The 19160-nt window shown below is 39.1% G+C and overlaps 1 protein-coding gene across 2 annotated transcripts in view; it reads right to left on the bottom strand.

Moving 5' to 3' along the window:
- Window positions 1-19160, bottom strand: part of LOC148340088 (vitamin D3 receptor A) — a 57559-nt gene that overhangs the window by 15163 nt on the left and 23236 nt on the right. Inside the window, exons 3-7 of one of the 2 annotated variants that reach the window (XM_088289822.1) lie at window positions 12343-12490; window positions 11400-11530; window positions 4664-4848; window positions 3913-4012; window positions 1771-1951 (exon numbers count right to left, since the gene is read on the bottom strand). In XM_088289822.1, the coding sequence (XP_088145948.1) occupies window positions 1771-1951; window positions 3913-4012; window positions 4664-4848; window positions 11400-11530; window positions 12343-12488 (743 nt within the window). In that variant the 5' untranslated portion in view covers window positions 12489-12490. The remainder of the gene's footprint in view (window positions 1-1770; window positions 1952-3912; window positions 4013-4663; window positions 4849-11399; window positions 11531-12342; window positions 12491-19160) is intronic. The other variant, XM_088289823.1, reaches the window with a different exon arrangement.

Below are 19160 nucleotides of genomic sequence, written 5' to 3'. Positions count from 1 at the left end.
CCTTTCCCCCATGAATAGGGTCATTTCAGTTTTCGAAATTTATCAAAACATTATGATGCAAAAAAATACTTATAAGTTATAAGCATGTGTGGGTCAAATGTTTTGGCTTTTATAAACACACTACTTCATCTGAGATTTAATAGAATTGCATTTCATAGCTATTCATTCACAACGAACAAATTCAACAAAACGGATTCACATCATTCTCATTATCAAATTCTAAAATGTTCAGCACATTCAATTCACCTTGAAAATGAGTCATGCTTAACCTGAAAAAAATACACATTCATTCCCAATGACAATCCCCCAAAAAATCATTCATTACATTTAATATAATTTCTCATCATTCTATTATATATTTTTCAATATGATTCAACATCGCTCAAAAATAATTGTGCAATTTTTTTCCATTCAGTATTAAAGCATTCACACGCGATTTCTCAGGAAATTGCTGGAAGGAAACTACACCTTTTTCACAACTCTTACATACCAGTAAACATCTACAACAGGGCCCTTCAAACGACGGCCAAAATAATCGTTCAGATGTTTGGCGACTATTTTTACCGTTATCTACTGTGATCATTTACAGTAGTTATTCACCAGTAATACCGGTCTCATTACTTAATACACATAAATCCATACCCTGTATCCTTAAATAAATATCATGAAGTGATCAACATAAAATTGATAAGGTTGTTCAAAATAAAGCAAACCTGAATTTTTACATCAAAATAAAGCAAACCTGAATTTTTACAAGCAATGCTGAGGTGACCAATGCAAGTGACCTGGATGTCAATATTTTAAACAATCTTATTGTAAAATAAAAACATAGTGCAACATAGATTAAAAATAAAAGTGTTATAGGACACATACTTGACTAACACAAACACACACACACACGAGTAGGATTAACGTCCTTGTAACTTCATTAATTAAATCAATTGCGCCACACAATGCATTCTGGGAACCGACAAGGGAAGTAGGGACCAGGTCGGCGCACGAATAGTGAAAATCTGCATATAACTGAGGACCGTTGAAATGCATTCGGGGGGGAAAAATTTTATTCTATGCATTTCTTTTTTTTTTTATTGAAGCGGACGATTAATTGGTAACCTGTATTTTTTTTCCTGCCAAAAATGAGCATCAGTCTTTAAAAAAATATATATAAAAAAATAACTAAAAGAATCATGTACACTGCATGACATTTTAAATGTGTTGTGTCATGTTGCTCGGTGTGCAGCTGGCCTGCAAACTGCGAGTTATGCGAGACAGTGCCCCTGCTGGTTGCAACCAAGTAGTTCACTTCATACCCATGTCCATGATTGCTAAGCTTTCTATTTTTTTAAATCATGTGAGAATAGTTTAACCAATATATTCATGACGCACTGCAACAAGGCTAATTCTAAATATGACGTTGACTCAATATAATGAGTTCATTTTGTTTTCGTTTCAGTCATGGTAACACACACAGTGGTCCATTTTCCAAACAACGTATGCATCTATCAAGCTCAGTGTGTGTTCCAGCATATTAAGGGAAGACCTCGTTTGCCGTGATACATATGAGCAACAAAAGAGTGTGCCGGCCTTCAAACCCCGCTGCTTTTCGAGGAATTTGACGTCATTTTTAAAAGGACTTGCATACACGGTTTACGGGACCACAGGATGTAGCACATACTGAAGTCTCACAGAGGCCCCTATTTATTGAACATTCCTTTTGACAAACGGTGACCACCTAGTGCAGAAAAAGAATGTGGGTTGTGCAATATGTACCTGAAGCCTGGGATCATCTTGGCAAACCCGATGACCTTCTGGATGCTGTAGGAGACTAAGTCAGCCAGATGGGGCAGCATGGAGAGCTTGGTGTCCTCCTCACTAGAGTCTGGACTGCTCGCTCCGTCATGGTACATCATTATCAGGTTGCTTAAATTCATCTTGGTGTCCAGCGACTCTGCTTGACACAGACAATTAAGAGGCCAGGTGGAATATGGATGTGATTAAAAGAAAACATTTGAAAAAAAAAAAAAAAAAAAAGAGAGCTGGTAAAAAGTTAAACACGGTAAAGCAAAGGAAGATCACAGATCAGAACTGAGTGGTCTGCATTGACAAGTTCCCCGACATTTCACACCAGACAAGACGTGGGGAAATAAATTACGAGAAGAATGATAAATTGAAGCAAGAGTTAAGTAAAAATATTTTCCCCCTTCTCAAATTAATATAATTATCTTTTGTTGTTTTATTTTTTGTTATTTTTTGTTATGTTCACAAACTGAGCCTGTCGGCACTGTGACATCAATTTTTATGGCATTACAAATTCAGATGCCAATACAGGACAAAATGAGCGCCCCTGAGATGGATTAAAAACAGGTCGATTTCTTCTGCTTAATTAATTTTCCTCAAATGCAATATGAATCGGAAGACTGTTTACACAAGCTGGGGACCACAGATCATGACGTATACATCCCAAAAAATGTATTAAAACTGGGCGCCTACCTGAAGTGCTAAATGCTAGGGCTGCTCAATATATTGGAAAAAAATACTGTTGTTGCGACGATGAAACATGCAAAAAATTCATACGTTCATATGGAGTTGAAATATGTGCTTTTATCTGACTGAACAATAAGATTCAAACAGGAAAACAATCTACTAACACGAAATAACTACAATTAATTAAATATGATCACATTCAGCCGGCTTATTTTTCCAAAGGAAAAGAAAATTACATTAGATACTAAAAATGTGATTCTATTAGCTCCATATTTTCTATCACAATAAAAATGATATTGCAATACAGTAATACCTCGCTACTTCGCGGTAAACCTTTCGCGGGTTCAGTGCTTCGCGGATCTAAAAAATATTAAAAAATCAAAAACTTTTTTGCCCGAGGACGATCGGGGCTCTCCATTCGCTCCGCTCCGCGGGGGCATTGTAGTTTCGCCGAGCGGCATGACGGGGCGCTGGAGCGGTTAGACGGCCGGCGTGCGCCGAAGAAGAGCGTGGGCGAAGAGGAGAGTGGACGAAGAAGAGCACGTTCCCCCGGGTACGATCGGGGGTGACGTTTCACGCGGTTCGGACCGTACCAGAGCTCCGGCCGGCGTGCGTGGCAGTTAAGCCGAAGAGGAGCACCTTCCGCTCGGGGCACGAGCGGAGCGCGAGGCTGTCAGTTATGAAAGAATAAATGAATAAATAAATAAATGAAGAATGGCACCTTTCATTTCACAGGGCACACCGGACGGCGTACCAGCAGGTAAAAGTCGAAGTAATTGAATAAATACAAAAATAATGGCTGGGGAATAAAAAAATAATAAGTTTTAATAATAATTTTTTTTTTTTTTGTTATAACATGAATTTTCACTCTCTCTCTACCCGTATTCTATATGGTGTACTGTATACAGGGGGGTATACTGTATACCTGTATAGGTTTTTTAAAGCATTTTTGAAGGGGCGCCGCTACTTCGCGGATTTTCAGTTTTCACGGGTGGTCTCGGTCCCATTAACCGCGATAACCGGGGTATTACTGTATTCAACATCCATATCGCATATTGCATGTTTCTCCAAAAATGTGCAGCCCTACTTTGTACTGTATGCAGGATTGTGTTTATGATTTCAGGGACAAAAGTATTTTATAATATATTTCATAAAACTTGAGCTCAGCAGTCGAGTGCGGGTTCCTGTAATTTGTTTTCGTTTCATCACACAATTTAAGAATAGGAATCTGTCCAATTCCTGAAGATTTGAAGACAGGACTGTTTGTCAATGCCACAGATTCTTCCCATTTTCATTGATGGAATTGATTGAAATGCCAACAAATTGTAGGTTCAACAGCCTCCCACACAAAATTGGGTTGTAGCTTAAAACTTATTTTTGGAGTGATTAGGATTCCTAAAATTGAGCTTCTCCGGCGCAGGGACTTACCAGGCGAATGATTGAACGAGTCGGAGGAAGCATCGGACAGCGAGTGAAGGGAGGCGGCTCTGCTGGCACTGCGTGTTACCGGACCCTCACGTACTGGAGGCTACATGCAGACACGTAGACACAAAAAGATACATTTGGAAATATCCTCCCGTCTCTCCTGCACTTCAACAGTTGTATTAAAATCCTTCTCTCTAAAAAAAAAAAAATCTTACGTCTCTTCAATCGTGCACCAATTTTCATGTTCGAATATGGAGCAATTCAGTTTTTTGCAAATCACAGCAAGAATAGTACAAAATCCAACAAAATTATTCAGTGATTGTCACTGAGGAAAAAAGGTTGAAAACTGCAAAAGAAAGTAACCTTGGGAAGTAGAAGGCTGAGGACTACGCACAAATTGAGCGATATACTTATTTTATTCACACAGTGTGATTCATGCAACTGTGACTCATACTCACTTTGAAGGCCAGATGCTCTTTCTGTGTAAGCCACAACATTCCTTGACCTCATCATTGTGCAATTTATCAACGTGACTAGCTATGAAAGACTTCATGTGTTTGTGTGATTTCTATTCATTTACAAATAACGCCATTGCACACTTTTTTCAATTCATCGAGTTCTCCTTCTAAACATGCCTCATTCCTCTTTAAATACCGGGCTAGTTATACGATAATAACACTCCTGGCTGATTTGGTAATGTCTGACGTCAACATAGCGGCTTTAGTAACAGAACAAGAGTGAGCAGTGGCCTCACCCTAAAGCGGGAGAAGTCTGAATAGGAGGCATCATAAGTCTTGTGGTGAGCCTCAACCAAAGACGAGATGATCTGGGCTTGCTCGCCGTTGAGCCGAGGCCTTGAAGCTTCCTTCGCCGCTTCCTCCTCCTTCCTTTTCAAGATCATTTCCTTCTTTCGCTGTACCTCTTCATCGGTGAGAATGACTGCAAGGGATGAAAAAATATGCGGATCTTGTTATTTTCATTTGTCGTGGCAGACTATAAATTCCAAATGTGATTCAAGCATTGAACTCTTGTTACATCACCATGTTAAAAATAAAAAATAAAATAAAAAAACAATGACAAAATGTAATAAATTGCAGTTATTTTACTTTGTAATAATATATTATATTAGGACGGGTTGTTAATTTAAAAAATATATAACTAATCACATAACGGAGAAGAGACCAAGGAATTCAAATTAATTCGTTTGTTATTTTTTATTTGAATGTTTTTTTATTTTTTTGCTTAAGCACAAAGATTAATGTTGGTTTGGTCCTTTGGCTTGTTTTAAAAGTCAGAATCATATATTTCCTGCAAGAAGGCGTGTTGTGTCTGCCATCTCTTCATATGGGTCATACGGTTGGTGTTGGATGTTTAAGTGCCTTTTGCCTTATTCATGCAGTGGGAAGAGTGTCATGTTGAATACGGTCGAATAGTTTATGCAGTGTTTATGGTTACTATTTTAGGTTGGACAAGATGAAGGACTCTCTGTGGAAATTGCTAGCATTGCGTGTCATTTCCGTGTGTCTCACAGCATTATATTACTTCGGAACCTTATATGCCCAACTCGCACCTTTTATTAAAGACAAACACATTGAAATGAAACAAGAGTCCTTGATAGAGCGGCAATGCACTCAAGAAATGAAGTCACAATCATGCCCACTTATTATTTGGCTATGACAGGTGTGGGCAAACTACGGCCCGGGGGCCACATGTGGCCCATTAAACATTTTAATCCGGCCTGCCGAACTTGAAAAAAAATTACATGAATAAACCTTGTTAATGTCTTATTTTCTAAATACTGTGGTTTTTCAACGACATGCATATTGTTGTAATGCTTTTGTTCACTTTCATTTAAAATTAAATCTATTTTTTTTTTCCTTCGATGAGGTGAGGTGACCAAAACACTCCATTCCATCTGCTCCTGGTCCAGCCCCATTGTCAAATTTTAGAACCCATTGTGGACCACCAAACAAAAAGTTTGCCCACCCCTGGTCTATGACGTGATCATTAAGCGTTTTCATGTCATTACATTGACATTCATATCAAGAAATGATGTTGCATAACCACTCTCAGTAGCAAGATACATCATAAATGTTTTGCATACATTCATACATGTACAAATCCTGAAACAATCAGCAGTGCAGATTTTTTTTAAAATCACTATTCTTGATTCTAATGATAATAATAAAGCTCCGCAATTTATCTGTATTATAGTAAAAATTAGTCGAGTGAATTTTGCTTTGCAAGTGAACTTACAGTGTGCGCCCCAAAATTTTCTATTTGCGCTCCTGAATTTTAAGATTCCGAGCTTCTTTGCTCCTACTAAAAACAGTCAGCAAGGAGCCCTGCCCAACTGTAAACAGTTGGCAAACAGAGTTAATTTTGAATCTAAAAATGGTGCACCGCCATCCTCTACTGGCGCTCTGGCTCATTACCACTCCTCGGGCACTTGAAATGTTAAGGAGAACAGTCTGTCTATCTACCCCTCTCAATTAAAAACAGATAATAATAATAATAATAATAATAATAATAAAGACAAAACTGATCCTTGGCACGGAATGTATTGCTTTTTAATAACGGCTTCAGGCATTTTTGGCCTTTTTTGTTAAAAATGCCATTCATGCTCAAAAACCATCCAGATTTGCTGAATTAAAGCAATTCTGCAAGGAGTAGGCCAAAATACCTCCACAGAGATGTCAAAGAATCATTGCCAGATACAGAACTGCTGAGGGTGGCCAAACCAGATATTTACTTTCAGGGGCAAGTACTTTTTCATCCGGGGCTGGGCAGGTTGGAATAGTTTTCCCTTAATAAATCAAATCACCATTAAAAACATTTTACATTTACCTATCTGACATTTATATTTTTAAAGATCTTAAGGTGGACAAAGTATGCATAAAAGACTGTTGAGAAGAGGGCTAATATTTTTTTACAACACTGTATCGTACAGGCGGCACGGTGGCCGACTGGTTAGCACGATGGCCTCATAGTGAAAGACAGCATCGGGCGTGGGTTTGAACCCGGCTCCGGCCATCCTGTGTGGAGTTTGCATGTTCTCCCCGTGCTTGCGTGGGTTTCCTCCGGGTACTCAGGTTTCCTCCCACATTCCAAAAACATGCATGGCAGGCCGATTGAACACTCTAAATTGCCCCTGGGTATGAGTGTGAGCGCGGATGGTTGTTTGTCTCTGTGTGCCCTGCAATTGGCTGGCAACCAGTTCAGGGTGTCCCCCGCCTACTGCCCGAAGATAGCTGGGATAGGCTCCAGCACCCCCCGCGACCCTAGTGAGGAGAAGCGGTACAGATGATGGATGGATGGATGGATGTATCGTAAAGAAACTCCTGGTTTTCCCAACAAGACATGATTCAACATGGTCTGACATGCACAAAGTGATAAATAGTATGAAGTAAAACTTTTACTTCAAGAAACATCTAAAAAGCAGATCATTAAAGGCTGCATTCTATGAAGAGCCTGAGAGAAAATGGCTACCACTGCTCTGAACTCAAAAATAATGTTTCTTTTTTCAACCGTTAGGTATTTTACCAGCGCTATTTGGCTTTCCCATTTCCTAACTAACATGCTCTTTCAGGTTATTAATGAGAGAATGTTGGCCCTTGGCTAGCAAATGGGCTATTGGATGTGGTTACTATGCGACTGCTGCTCGCAGAGTTTAAACTGACCTGAAATAAAAATGATTATAGTTGCAGCATTCAGCGCAACGGAAAGAGAAGGCCTCTTGCGAGCTGGTCAATCCTGCAGGCAGGCTTTTGGCGACAGTCTTCATACAAACAATGGTGGACAAAATACATTGCTGCTGTCGATCTGTTCTAGGAAATGTTCTTCTTGAGAATGCATGCAAAAATACAGCTTAAAAAAAAAGTGGAGGGAAAAAAAAAATGGGGAAAAATATTTTCGTCTCTGTCATAAGAACAGCTGTATTTTTTTCACTGAACTAAGGTCAACATTGGGTGGTTCTTGATCAAGCCTTTCTATCTGCTGACAGGAATGCAAGGGATTTTTCGACTTGCAGGAAGGAAGCCATCATTATTCTGTCGTGTCGCTGCTCAGGCCAAAAAGTGTGCAACACACGTTTTATTCCAAGAGCAATGTGCATGAATAAATGTTTAATTAAAAAATATATATTGAATAAATGGGCGGCACGGTGGACGACTGGTTAGCACGATGGCCTCACAGTGAGAGACAGCATCCATCCTGTGTGGAGTTTGCATGTTCTCCCCGTGCTTGCGTGGGTTTTCTCCGGGTACTCCGGTTTCCTCCCACATTCCAAAAACATGCATGGCAGGTCGATTGAACACTCTAAATTGCCCCTAGGTATGAGTGTGAGTGCGGATGGTTGTTCGTCTCTGTGTGCCCTGCAATTGGCTGGCAACCAGTTCAGGGTGTCCCCCGCCTACTGCCCAAAGATAGCTGGGATAGGCTCCAGCACCCCCCGCGACCCTAGTGAGGAGAAGCGGTACAGAAGATGGATGGATGGATGGATACTGAATAAATGAATAATTCAATTTTAATTTGAATTCAATAAATTAATTCCACTTATTGACTTCTGTCATCACTTTATGCTTAATACTTATGACACAGACTGTCCAAACGAGAATGTTCTTGTAAAAATGTGAAATAATGTTTGCCGCTATCTGTAAAAACAAAAATCCGCTTGCAAAGCTTTTTAGGATGAACTGTTACTCAGGAAGCAAGGATGCCAATTAACATAAGTAAATCAAATTAAGTGTTCTTTAATTGTGAAGTATCTTGCCAGGCCCACACCACATCCATCACCGTGACACCTCAGCCGAGGAATGGTAATGATACTTCAGTGCTTATCGAGCCGGTGCTTCAGCGGAATTCGTATCGGTACTTTTTTGGTTTATAAACAAAACGAAGCCGCTGAGCTCCCAAATCGGTGGTTTGGTGACGGCCAGAGTGGATGGGGCTTAGCGGGGGCAGGAGCCGAACATGTTAATTCTATTGTTGGTTATAAATGGGATCAGAGCGGTAGAAGGTGGAAAATAACATCCGGAGAGGTTAAACGAATCGAAAATTTTAGTTATTTTTCCAAGAGCGAAAACGAAACCATTAAGGGTGGAGCTTATCAATACTGCAGGGGACTAGTTAAGCATCGGGGCTCAGCACCCATCCCTACTATACGTTTTACATACGCCTTAGAAAAGGTAAACATCATAAGCTTGACACGGTAATCACATAACAGACAATTACACCCATCGGGTCTTACCATCCAAAGAGTAGAAATGGACAGCCTGGCCCTGGCTTGATGGCTCTAGTAGTCGCTTTAGGGAGTAACGCACTGACCCCTGAATGCCTCTGCCCATGTTATCCTTTTGACTCTCTGCCATAGTGACCGATTACCCATGAAGAGCTCAACTGTGTAGACAGTCTGACTGCCAGACGGACCACGACTGCCAAAAAGAGGACGGCTCAGAGCCACGGGGCAGCAGCTTATGTAGATACTGTATGAGCCGATGAGGTGGCCTGTTTGTTTGTCATCTAAATTTGATTTACATATATGATTTGACTGAGAATTTGATGACATCATGCAAGAAGATTTCTGTCTCACAACAGGAATCAGCTACTAGGAAGGATTAAACTGTTCGGGCAAGGTGAGAGAATTTATCTTTTTGCAAAAAAAAAAAACAAACAAAAAAAACAAGCACACAAAATTAAATTACGATGCAGCTATGGATTTTTTTTTTTTTTAGCATGGATACCAGCAAATCAGGGAACACGTAATACAGAAGTAGCTTTGGCCCTTCAACTTTTGAAGGGTGATTTTTTATTTTTTCCTCAAGAAGTTACGGAATAAAAATTGTTAACAGATTTGGCATGGGCAACAATTACTTGTGGTTCAGGTCTTATTATTTTTACTAAATGCCGGTAATTTTCCTTAAGTCTGTAAACAACTACAGTATGTTTGAAGTGGCTTTTGAATGATTGCACTCCGGACTCCAAAACCACAGAAGCGGCATTACATAACCACACGATGTGGATGTCAAAAACAAGAACACCAACAGTTTGGCTACACAGTCTTTTAAAAAAAGGCTTCTGAAAGAATCTGGCTGTTGAATTTATTTGGTTTTCATCGCTTTGAATCTGTCCTCATTAATTAGGCTTTGACTGGCCATCCAAATTCACCCATGCGGCCTCATGCCAGCAGGACACACTAAAACCAGTCCTTGTGGCACTGGTAAATAGGCACAGTTTGGTCAGTGTTTGGCTATTCTAGGAACACGTTTTAGCCAGTTGATCTCGAGCCAAGATGGAGCCCACAACCGCATTGTTTAGGCATTGCTTTATAAAAACCAAACCAACAACTTGAGCGATCCAAAGCACTTGGCAAAAGAAACATTTACGATTTGAAAAGTGACTAATTGAATGTGGTAACGTGTTGGCCTCAACAGCAGAGCTTCAGAGGGGGCTCTATTCAGGAGAAATGTAATTATAAAACTGGAAAAATAAAAATATTTAGGAAGCTCCATGAATAGACACTACCCAGTTAAGTATATTTAGCCAATCTCTCAAATTGTAGTTTAATAAAGAGATCAAAAGTGCTGAAAACATAACGTCTGCATGCGTGATGAACAAATTTGCAATAGCGACTGCATTTATAGCCACTGAATACGCAACACTAAATAGCTCTTTCAAAACTGGAATATGCAAAAAAGCAGAATATGCTCTCATTTTTGTTTTGTTTTTAAACCCAGAGAATGCCCATGTTTGTATTTTTTTTTAAATCGAGAAAATATTCATATATGGATTAATTTGCTGATCAATTAGTTCTCAATTGATCAATTAATTTTGATACCTGTAAGCAGCGAGTGCTGCAAAATGTTTTTGTAGTCATTATATCTAATTATTCTTTTTCTTGGTGATATTATTCTAATGCCATACCATATTTTTGGGAACCTAACCATACACGAAAACTCACCACATGTTGCACACTTAGCAGTCGATGTGAAAATTCCGATATTTCGAAGTCGTCATAAATGACGAAAACAAAAAGGAACTGTAGCACTACCTAGATTGGTCAAACAAATTCTGGTAATGTTTGACAGGCTGACAAAAAAAAGGCAGGTACGTGTCGCACTCCGCGACGCAATTACAGCCACAATCTAAAATGAACAACAAGTTAGCCATGAATTTAATGGGCCACATGTGGCCCCCGGGCCGTAGTTTGCCTATGGCTGCTCTAGTCCTGCAAATTAGGTCCAATTAGAAACTACCTTTGATTGGCTTGATGGAGCTGTAAGGCTCCTTCTGTCAAAATGTTTAATTTCATGTCATGGAGCAAGAAAACAATTTTCCTGCCAACACCAGTTAACTTCGAGTCTTTCAAGCGAGAGCAACTCCAACAGGCGTCAATACAAACGCCATCATGAGGTGGCATGAAGTATTTAACTTTAGTTCAAGGTTCTGTCTGTAAGAATAGTGTTCCAATAAGTCAGAGAGGCGTAGCTCACACTCTTTCATCATGCCAATGTCAATGCAGCGCTTGAGACGACAGGCCTGGCAGTGACGTCGGTTGTCTTTGGTGATGGTGCAGCTGCCGGTGAATGGGCAAGTAAAGGCGGCTTTACGCTTCATACTGCGCCTGGCCGAGGGAAACATGAGATTGGTTACACTCATGAATAATCGTTCGTTACCTGTTGTGGTTGAATGGTACGACAAGAATAAAATTGCATGTAATTCAAATGAATGACACAGAATTAATTAGTGAACACATGTTGTGTGTCCTTGACAATGAAAAGAAAATAAGATGGCTAAGTCATAAACAGGGAGACTGAAAGAGTATGGGGAGTAACTATTGGCGATACTGATGAATAATGTAGCTAAACAGGCATACATGTTAATTAGAGAAGAAGGAAAAACACCAAGATCTGTTTAAAACAATGTGATAAAACCAGAATAGCTCACATATCAAGTTGGGATCAATATTATCATCCTGTATTACATTTAATGTAGATATCGATAATGATTAGTTGTTACAGCCCTAAACTTCACATGGGTCATTTCTTTTTTAAACCAAACAAAATCATTCAAGAGTGAACACAGACTAAAATCATTTTCACTGGTATTTCTACCAGGAATGGGTATTTGATGAAATCTTACTGATCAACTACGAGGAAATCCAAGGATCGATTAATTGTTGCATAATTCTTCAAGTAATTCAAACATTAATGAATGAAATTGTATTAGAATGAAGCAATGTATTTCAAATGCAAACTGGTTAAAATTTAATAAAATTGAGTGCCTCTGGTGGTTCCAGTTAAGTAGTCCAACCCATTCAATTGCTTAAAGATATGATTCATCAACACAATCAATTTAATACTAGACAATCAATGCAACCCATCCTTTATTTAAAGTGAACGTTATAACATGGGCAGGTCCATCATCATGACTGACCTGAAGAAGCCCTTGCAACCCTCACACGTCATGGCGTTGAAGTGGAAGCCAGTGGCCTTGTCGCCGCAAACCCCACAGATCCGCGGGGCATTGCGATCAAACTCATCTGATCCCGCCACCGACGTAGTAACCGTCATGGGCTCCATCACTGTGTAAAACGAGAGAGAGAGAGAAAAAAAATAAAAGCTGTTGAAAATTAAAAGTTCGAATAATCCCGAGGACTATGAATGTCACCAATCTAAGGAAGATTAGTACAAATCGGCCAAATTAGAAAAAAAAAAATCAGGTTTCCTATCAGCAGTGGGTTGAAGCCAAATTGTCAGGCTGAGCCTGGTCGGATGCTCCTATGTTGTCCCCTCTTATAAAAAAAAAAAAAAACACAGGTGTTGGGCTATTAGCATATTTAGTGTGAGGCACTGACTGTCTCACAATACACAACCTGCTCTTGCCTGAATGAGTCAGCGGAGACGGGTGTCAGTAAGCAAATGGTGCCGTTCTATAAACTGAATGCACAATGACTGAATTAATTATAAAGCTGTAAGAAACGTAATAAATATCTGATTAAATGTTTCACCTATATGAAGGCAAGGGTTGGGCGATTATTGGAAAAATAATAATCCAAACTATTTTAATGAACTGTTATGCTGGGGAAAAAAAGCGAACTCGTTCGATCACTAAAATTGGTCGACACAAAAAAAATTCTGCATTGAAACTATAAATTAATACATTTTAAAACAATATTTGCAATGTCCAGAACCATTTCGGCTGTTATGTGTTTGCTGGATGGATATTTGCTGCAGACGGACTAAGTCGGAGCCTTCATCAGTGGTGACTTCCAAAGAGGAATATCAATGATCGAGGGCCGCTTTAAACTAAAAGCAGTTACTGCAAAGTGGAGCTGGGGTTGCTTGGAGATGGGAACGTACATGCGTGACGATGAGCCAGTCAGCCCACCGGCCATCACTTACAATGGTGGGTAAGATAAGGTATAGATGAAAAAAATACATAAAAATCTGTCAAAAATTCAACTTTGTACATAACTTGAAAGAACAGTTGTAACACAGTAAAATGAGTACAAAAAAAAAGAAAAAAAAAACAATTAAAAATGAATACCAGATATTGCTAATTTCAAGATGAACGATGAACGTTGAGCTTGAGCTCCATTATTATGACTTGTTTTTCAGAGATTGGGAAGAATATGTGCCTTTGAATATTGTTTTATTACTTGTAAGTTTGTATGTGAAAATCCATTATTTTAAGCAATTTTGACGTCAATGCTAATTTCATGTTAGCATGTCAATGGGATTTTAAAGGGACTTTAGCATTCGCACCAGCTATGTTTTTAAAATAAAGCGCGTCTCTTTTTTAGATCTCAGCTGTATGTAATACTTTTTGTCATACATTTTATTTCACAATAAACTCCAACTGGGTGTCTTCAAACAGTTTAAAGCACACTTGGGCCGATTCCCGATGTCACACGCTTGCTGTCCAAGTAAAATGGTACATTCAGAAACACCATTGCACACATTGGTTTTTTTTTCAATCTTTTTTTAGTTCGAGAGAAGCCAAAATCAAAATCACAATAACATTTCTATTAATTGCCCCGCCCTGAAATAAAGTGAACTTTAATAATGTGAATTTACCAAATGAGGACAGCATCTGGAGGAACCAAACAATAGATCTAAGGAAATTAATATAGACTTTGGTACACTTGCGGCCAGATAAAACGATCTTGCCACACCGTCGACATCATCAATAATTTGTGTCTGTGAGAGAGGGAGGAGTCATGTGAGGAGAAGACGAGCAAATGAGGGCAAAGAGAGGAGGGGGATTCATGCGATGAATTTGCGTGCCCAGCAGTCACGTGGCTGCAGGATGCAGCTGACATGCATCAGAGCCTCCACTGATGCATGTCAAACCAGGACAAAGACATAGAAGCAACCGGTGAGGAGGTGGAAGAAGTGGACTTGTGGATAAACAATTAAGCGGCATTAGCTTTCATTACCTGTTATTTCATGGGGGGAATCTATTTATAGCCAGGATTGCATACATGTGCTTTTCTGTTCCATTTTGCTCCAACCTCGCCTGTGCCCCTCTAGGTTATTTTCTTTGTCTTGTGATATCATAAATCTGATGTTCCAGTTTGTAAAATACAAAATCCATGAAAGGACCCATCTTTTCTTTGTTTGAACATAAAGTCTTGCAATTGAAGAGATATTCATGCAAAATAGCTTTAGTCCTGCTCAGTTGGTGGTGTGCAATTTGCAGTGTTTTTTTTTTCCTCTCCAAGCATTATCGCCATTTCGCAACGCGATTGCCTCGGACTGACGCATACCCAGAACATTCTGTTATTTCTTCAATTTTGTGAAATATCATTCGATCATGTGAGAGAAATAACGCCAGGAAAGAGTGATAGACGACTCTGATGAAGGCTCGTGTGTACAGCCAAATTTTTTTGCCAGCTCAGAGAAAGTCTTTTCATACAATAAAAAATACAAAAGAAATGCCAACCTGTAATTAGTACAAAGGGGAATCAGCTTTTCAAAGGTGATTTTCGGGGTGCGCATAATTCTGTTATTCCGATTAAATTATGGTAACTCCTGTATAATACAACAAAAATAAAACCAACCTGCTACTACTCATACTTTTAAGAAACTTGACATGTAATGAAGAGGGAACAACGTGTTTGTTGGTGACCATGCAGCATTTTATAGGTATTGCTGGAATGAATACACTGTTATGCATGTCTGTCAAAAAAAAATTAATAAGATCAATTATAATCTCTGAGATCCAAACAAGATTGGTCAGAGGACTGATGTGAAACCAAACACAATGGCTGAGCAACTCTAAGTTGTACAGTTTGTAACTTTGATTTAAAATTTCACTGAGTATCTTGTAAAAGTAGTACATCAACAAAGAAAGTCAAATCCAATGCGTGAAGGAAACCACAACTGGAATTTAGGTCGGTTTTTTTTTGTTTTGTTTTTTGTCGCAACTGTCCTTCCAACCTCAGTGTCACACATATACACAGTAACCACAATTTATTGAATTGGTTTCAACATGACAGTAGTGCACAATGCAGGTGAGAGAGAAGCTCCAAAAAGTGATGACCTGAGCACAATTTATACAACATCCTTTAACCAGCGCATGCTACCAGCTGCACGTTTGCTGAGTAGCAAATAATAACCTCAGACCTCCAAGTCGAGGAGGCAAAAGAAATGGCACAAAACATTTAAGAACCTGTAAAGTGCAATCATAAATGTTCTAATTTATATAACACATGTTTAAAGAGAATTGCTGAAAATATATAAAGACTGACAATGATGTAGTACTAAATTACGGAGATTTTGTCCATTTTTCACCTTTTCAGTTTTCCTGAGCTTTTAGGGCATGGTGAAAGCAGCACCCAGTGACACACTTGGGCATCCAGCATGAGTCGCTACTCCCTCATTATGTAACTGCGGGACTTGGTTTGCATCAGTGGTTATTCGGTGCAATAACTACTTCAGGGAAGACAAATGGTGGCCTGCATAAAAGAATAAATAAATAAAGTAAAAAATAAATGACTATGCTAACGGCTAGTTAGCACGATGGCCTCACTGCTTTGAAATGGCTTCAAGTGATTTTCCTGACTTGTTCAAGTCAATGATTGGCTTTTTCCAAATTCGTGCTGAGCTCCTTTGACTTTCCTATTGTAGCGTTGTGGGCGTTTGGATCCAATGAGCCCGATTTAAATGGACTGAGAGAAGTCATCAGCTATAGTCACAAGTTAACTCATTCAATAAAACATACATATACCTTTTCAAAAGCGTAGTCCCCGCCTCCCAAAGACGTATTTATACGTCTTAGCCCTTTTATTTTTTGCGCCATAGCTCCGTGTTTGTTTAGCATTAGAACAGAATATTCTGTTGGCCTCTCAAAATCAGTCCAACTCCAAAAAGAACGCTGGGATTGAGGGGGTTCCTCTCGTGAAAATGGCTGGGATTAAATGAGTTAAGAGGCCATGCTCTGAAGCTCATTTCAGTGATACAACTTTCTAAGTCAAATTGCTGATTCATTTTGCTGTATGTAGATTTTTGACCCAGCAGATTTGTTGACTTTTTTTGTTAACCAGTGAAAAAGTCATAAAAGAACCAAGCTTTGTAAATGTTTTTTTTTGTGTCTCTTAATTATCTGTTCTAATCAGAGAAAAAATCAAGAGTTGTAGAAATAACTGGAAACTCAGAAGAGCCATGACATGATGTTCTTTACAAGTGTGTAAACTTTTGATAACAACTGTCGGTAGATATTTCAAAATGTGTCAGCAACAAGGAATGCCTGAGCTCAATATTGGCTGCTGTTTTTACAGTTTGCAGGCTTCAGAATTCAAAAGACAATAAATCATTTTCAAGTGCAATAAAAAAAAAACTTAAGCACAAATCAAAACTCACAGGAGGGTAGAGAATACTGTACTGTATAAAATGTGCAATTTGGGATGACCAGATTTTGAAAGTTTCAGTGGTCTGCCCTGAATAAGAAAGACACAAGTATTCAGTTTATGTCATCAGTTGATTGATCTTTGTATTATTATCGATTGTATTAGTTGGTTCTTGATTAAATGGATCTTGATGCAATTAAGGAAAACTAGTTGCAACAAGCACATGTGATATAGATTTAGTCTCAATTAGTATGCGATTGAAAGAAAACAATCATTTAAAAAAAAATCATTTTAAAAGGAAAATGCAAAAATCATTTTAAAAGCAAAATGCTAATCAAATTCCCCCTTCTAAAAGGCAAAAAAGAGAATCATTTAATAATCAAATTTGAACACACTTGAGAACATTCACTCTTAACATGGATGAGAAACCAATCTACAAATGGTTTATTTTCTAACTAAAATGTCAGTCTTTAGACCAGCAAAGTAAAACAACCATTTCAAAGAGGAACATCATTGGCTATAAAGCAACCGTCACGTCATCATCCGATTGTCTCTCTTTAAATCTCAGTAGCTTGTTGAACCCCGTGACAGCACAGAGCTCACTCAGGGAAGGAAATGGAATCCACGGCATATAGGGACAATGGCCCTATAGGAGGCACAACGGGGAACTTGGCCTACTTTTACCACCAGCTGCATTAGAGACGGCCTCACGAACAGCCCGCCATCATATACTCCAATTTAGCTACACTAATGCTTCACACGCACACCCTCAGAATCACCATTTACAAACCAGTCACTTAATCATTGTCAATGGTACTGTTAATGTAAGCGCATAATCTGTCTTGGGGCCTCGAAGAAGCTGGATTTATTGTATTGTTGTAAAACCATTTAGCTCTGTTGACATGATCTGTTTTGTTTGTTTTGTAAATATTTCTTTTGCTTACAGCACCACTCGTCTTCTCCCAACAGCTTCAGGTCTGCCCCATTTGAAGGGTGCTTCTTCCCAACTGCTGTTTTGAGAGCTCTCCACAGGTGTTCTTTTGGATTTAGGTCTTGACTCGTTGCAGGTCACTTGGGAACTCTCCAGTGGCTTTTTGGGTGCTTTTTGAAGTGTGCTTTGTCCTGCTCTACGTCCTATGACCTCTGATGTCGAACAAGCTGCCTGACACTGGGTTGTACTTTGCGCCCCAAAATTCTTTCTTTCATGATTCCAGGCACACAATAATCAAGGTATCCTGCACCAGAATTAGCAAAGCAACGCCAAAATATCAGTCAACCTCCACTATGTTTGACCATAGAGACAGTCATCTTTTCTTTGAAGGCATTGTTTCAATTTTAATATTTAGTACACAAGTATGAAGCTCTGCTTTGGTTTCATGTCCAAATTTTTTGGCTTTGCCAAGTAAGTGTTGACAATTTCCAGCCAGTTTTTTTTTTTGTTTTTTTTGTTTTTATGTCCGTGGCAGCATTGGAGTCGTCTTGGGTCCCTTTTTATTTAAATGTTGACAAATGGTGCTTGCCAATAACGTTGCAGCACGTGTCTGCAGGTGAGTTTAAATTAATTTGGAAGTGGATCAAGGTTCTTTTCCCACTATTCGAACAATTTTTGCAACTTTCAATGTTTCTCATCCGTCCACGTCCAGGAGTTGGTTACAGTGCCGTGACACAGGAACATTCAGATATCTGGAGATGTACTTTTAGCCTCGAGTCTGTCCATGCTTTTCTACAATTTTGGTTTTCAAATCATCGGTCATTTATTTGCCCTTATTTCTTTTCTCCATGCTGAGTGTGGCACACACAACACAAAGATTGAGTCACATTTTCCCCATTTTAACAGAATGACTAAATTGCCAGCACTTCTTACATGCCACGAATGATCTTAATTACGAATTAAATGAGCATGGCACGCATATAATTACACCTGTCACGATAATTACTATATCGCTTAATAAATAAAATGCAATCTTGTTTTTGTTTTCCCCGACTTGATAAATCGTCATTTGGATGCATGTTTGTTTGCATACGTCATCAGCAGTCTGTAACGCTGTTTGGTTGCAACGCCCATCAGTCCATTTTGCTTGCCGCTGCGCAAGTTGGCACTCACACACACACACACACACACACACACACACAAACTAGGGGTGTAACTACTTTTAAAAACAGTTTTAACGGTTTTGACAACAGCTTGAATGGTTTGGTTTAACGGTTTCAGTTAAGTTTGCTTGGCCGGGCCTCCTGTGCTTTCCCTTTGAAATCCAGATTTTGAACTTTGGATCTTGTTTTCAAAGTAGAGGATGAAAACAAGCAGCCAGTCACACATAACACAGGGAGGGAGTAGTGTGAGTGAATGAGTGGGGGGCCTGAACATTTTTAATGAGATTGTTAATTGTGAAAACCAATG

Source organism: Idiotropiscis lumnitzeri, chromosome 3 (genome assembly GCF_059441095.1).
Source record: "Idiotropiscis lumnitzeri isolate Australia: NSW breed Sydney's pygmy pipehorse chromosome 3, RoL_Ilum_1.0, whole genome shotgun sequence".
Taxonomy (NCBI): domain Eukaryota; kingdom Metazoa; phylum Chordata; class Actinopteri; order Syngnathiformes; family Syngnathidae; genus Idiotropiscis; species Idiotropiscis lumnitzeri.
The sequence above is the reverse complement of the archived record's forward strand: the minus strand, read 5'-3'. Positions and strand labels throughout refer to the sequence as shown.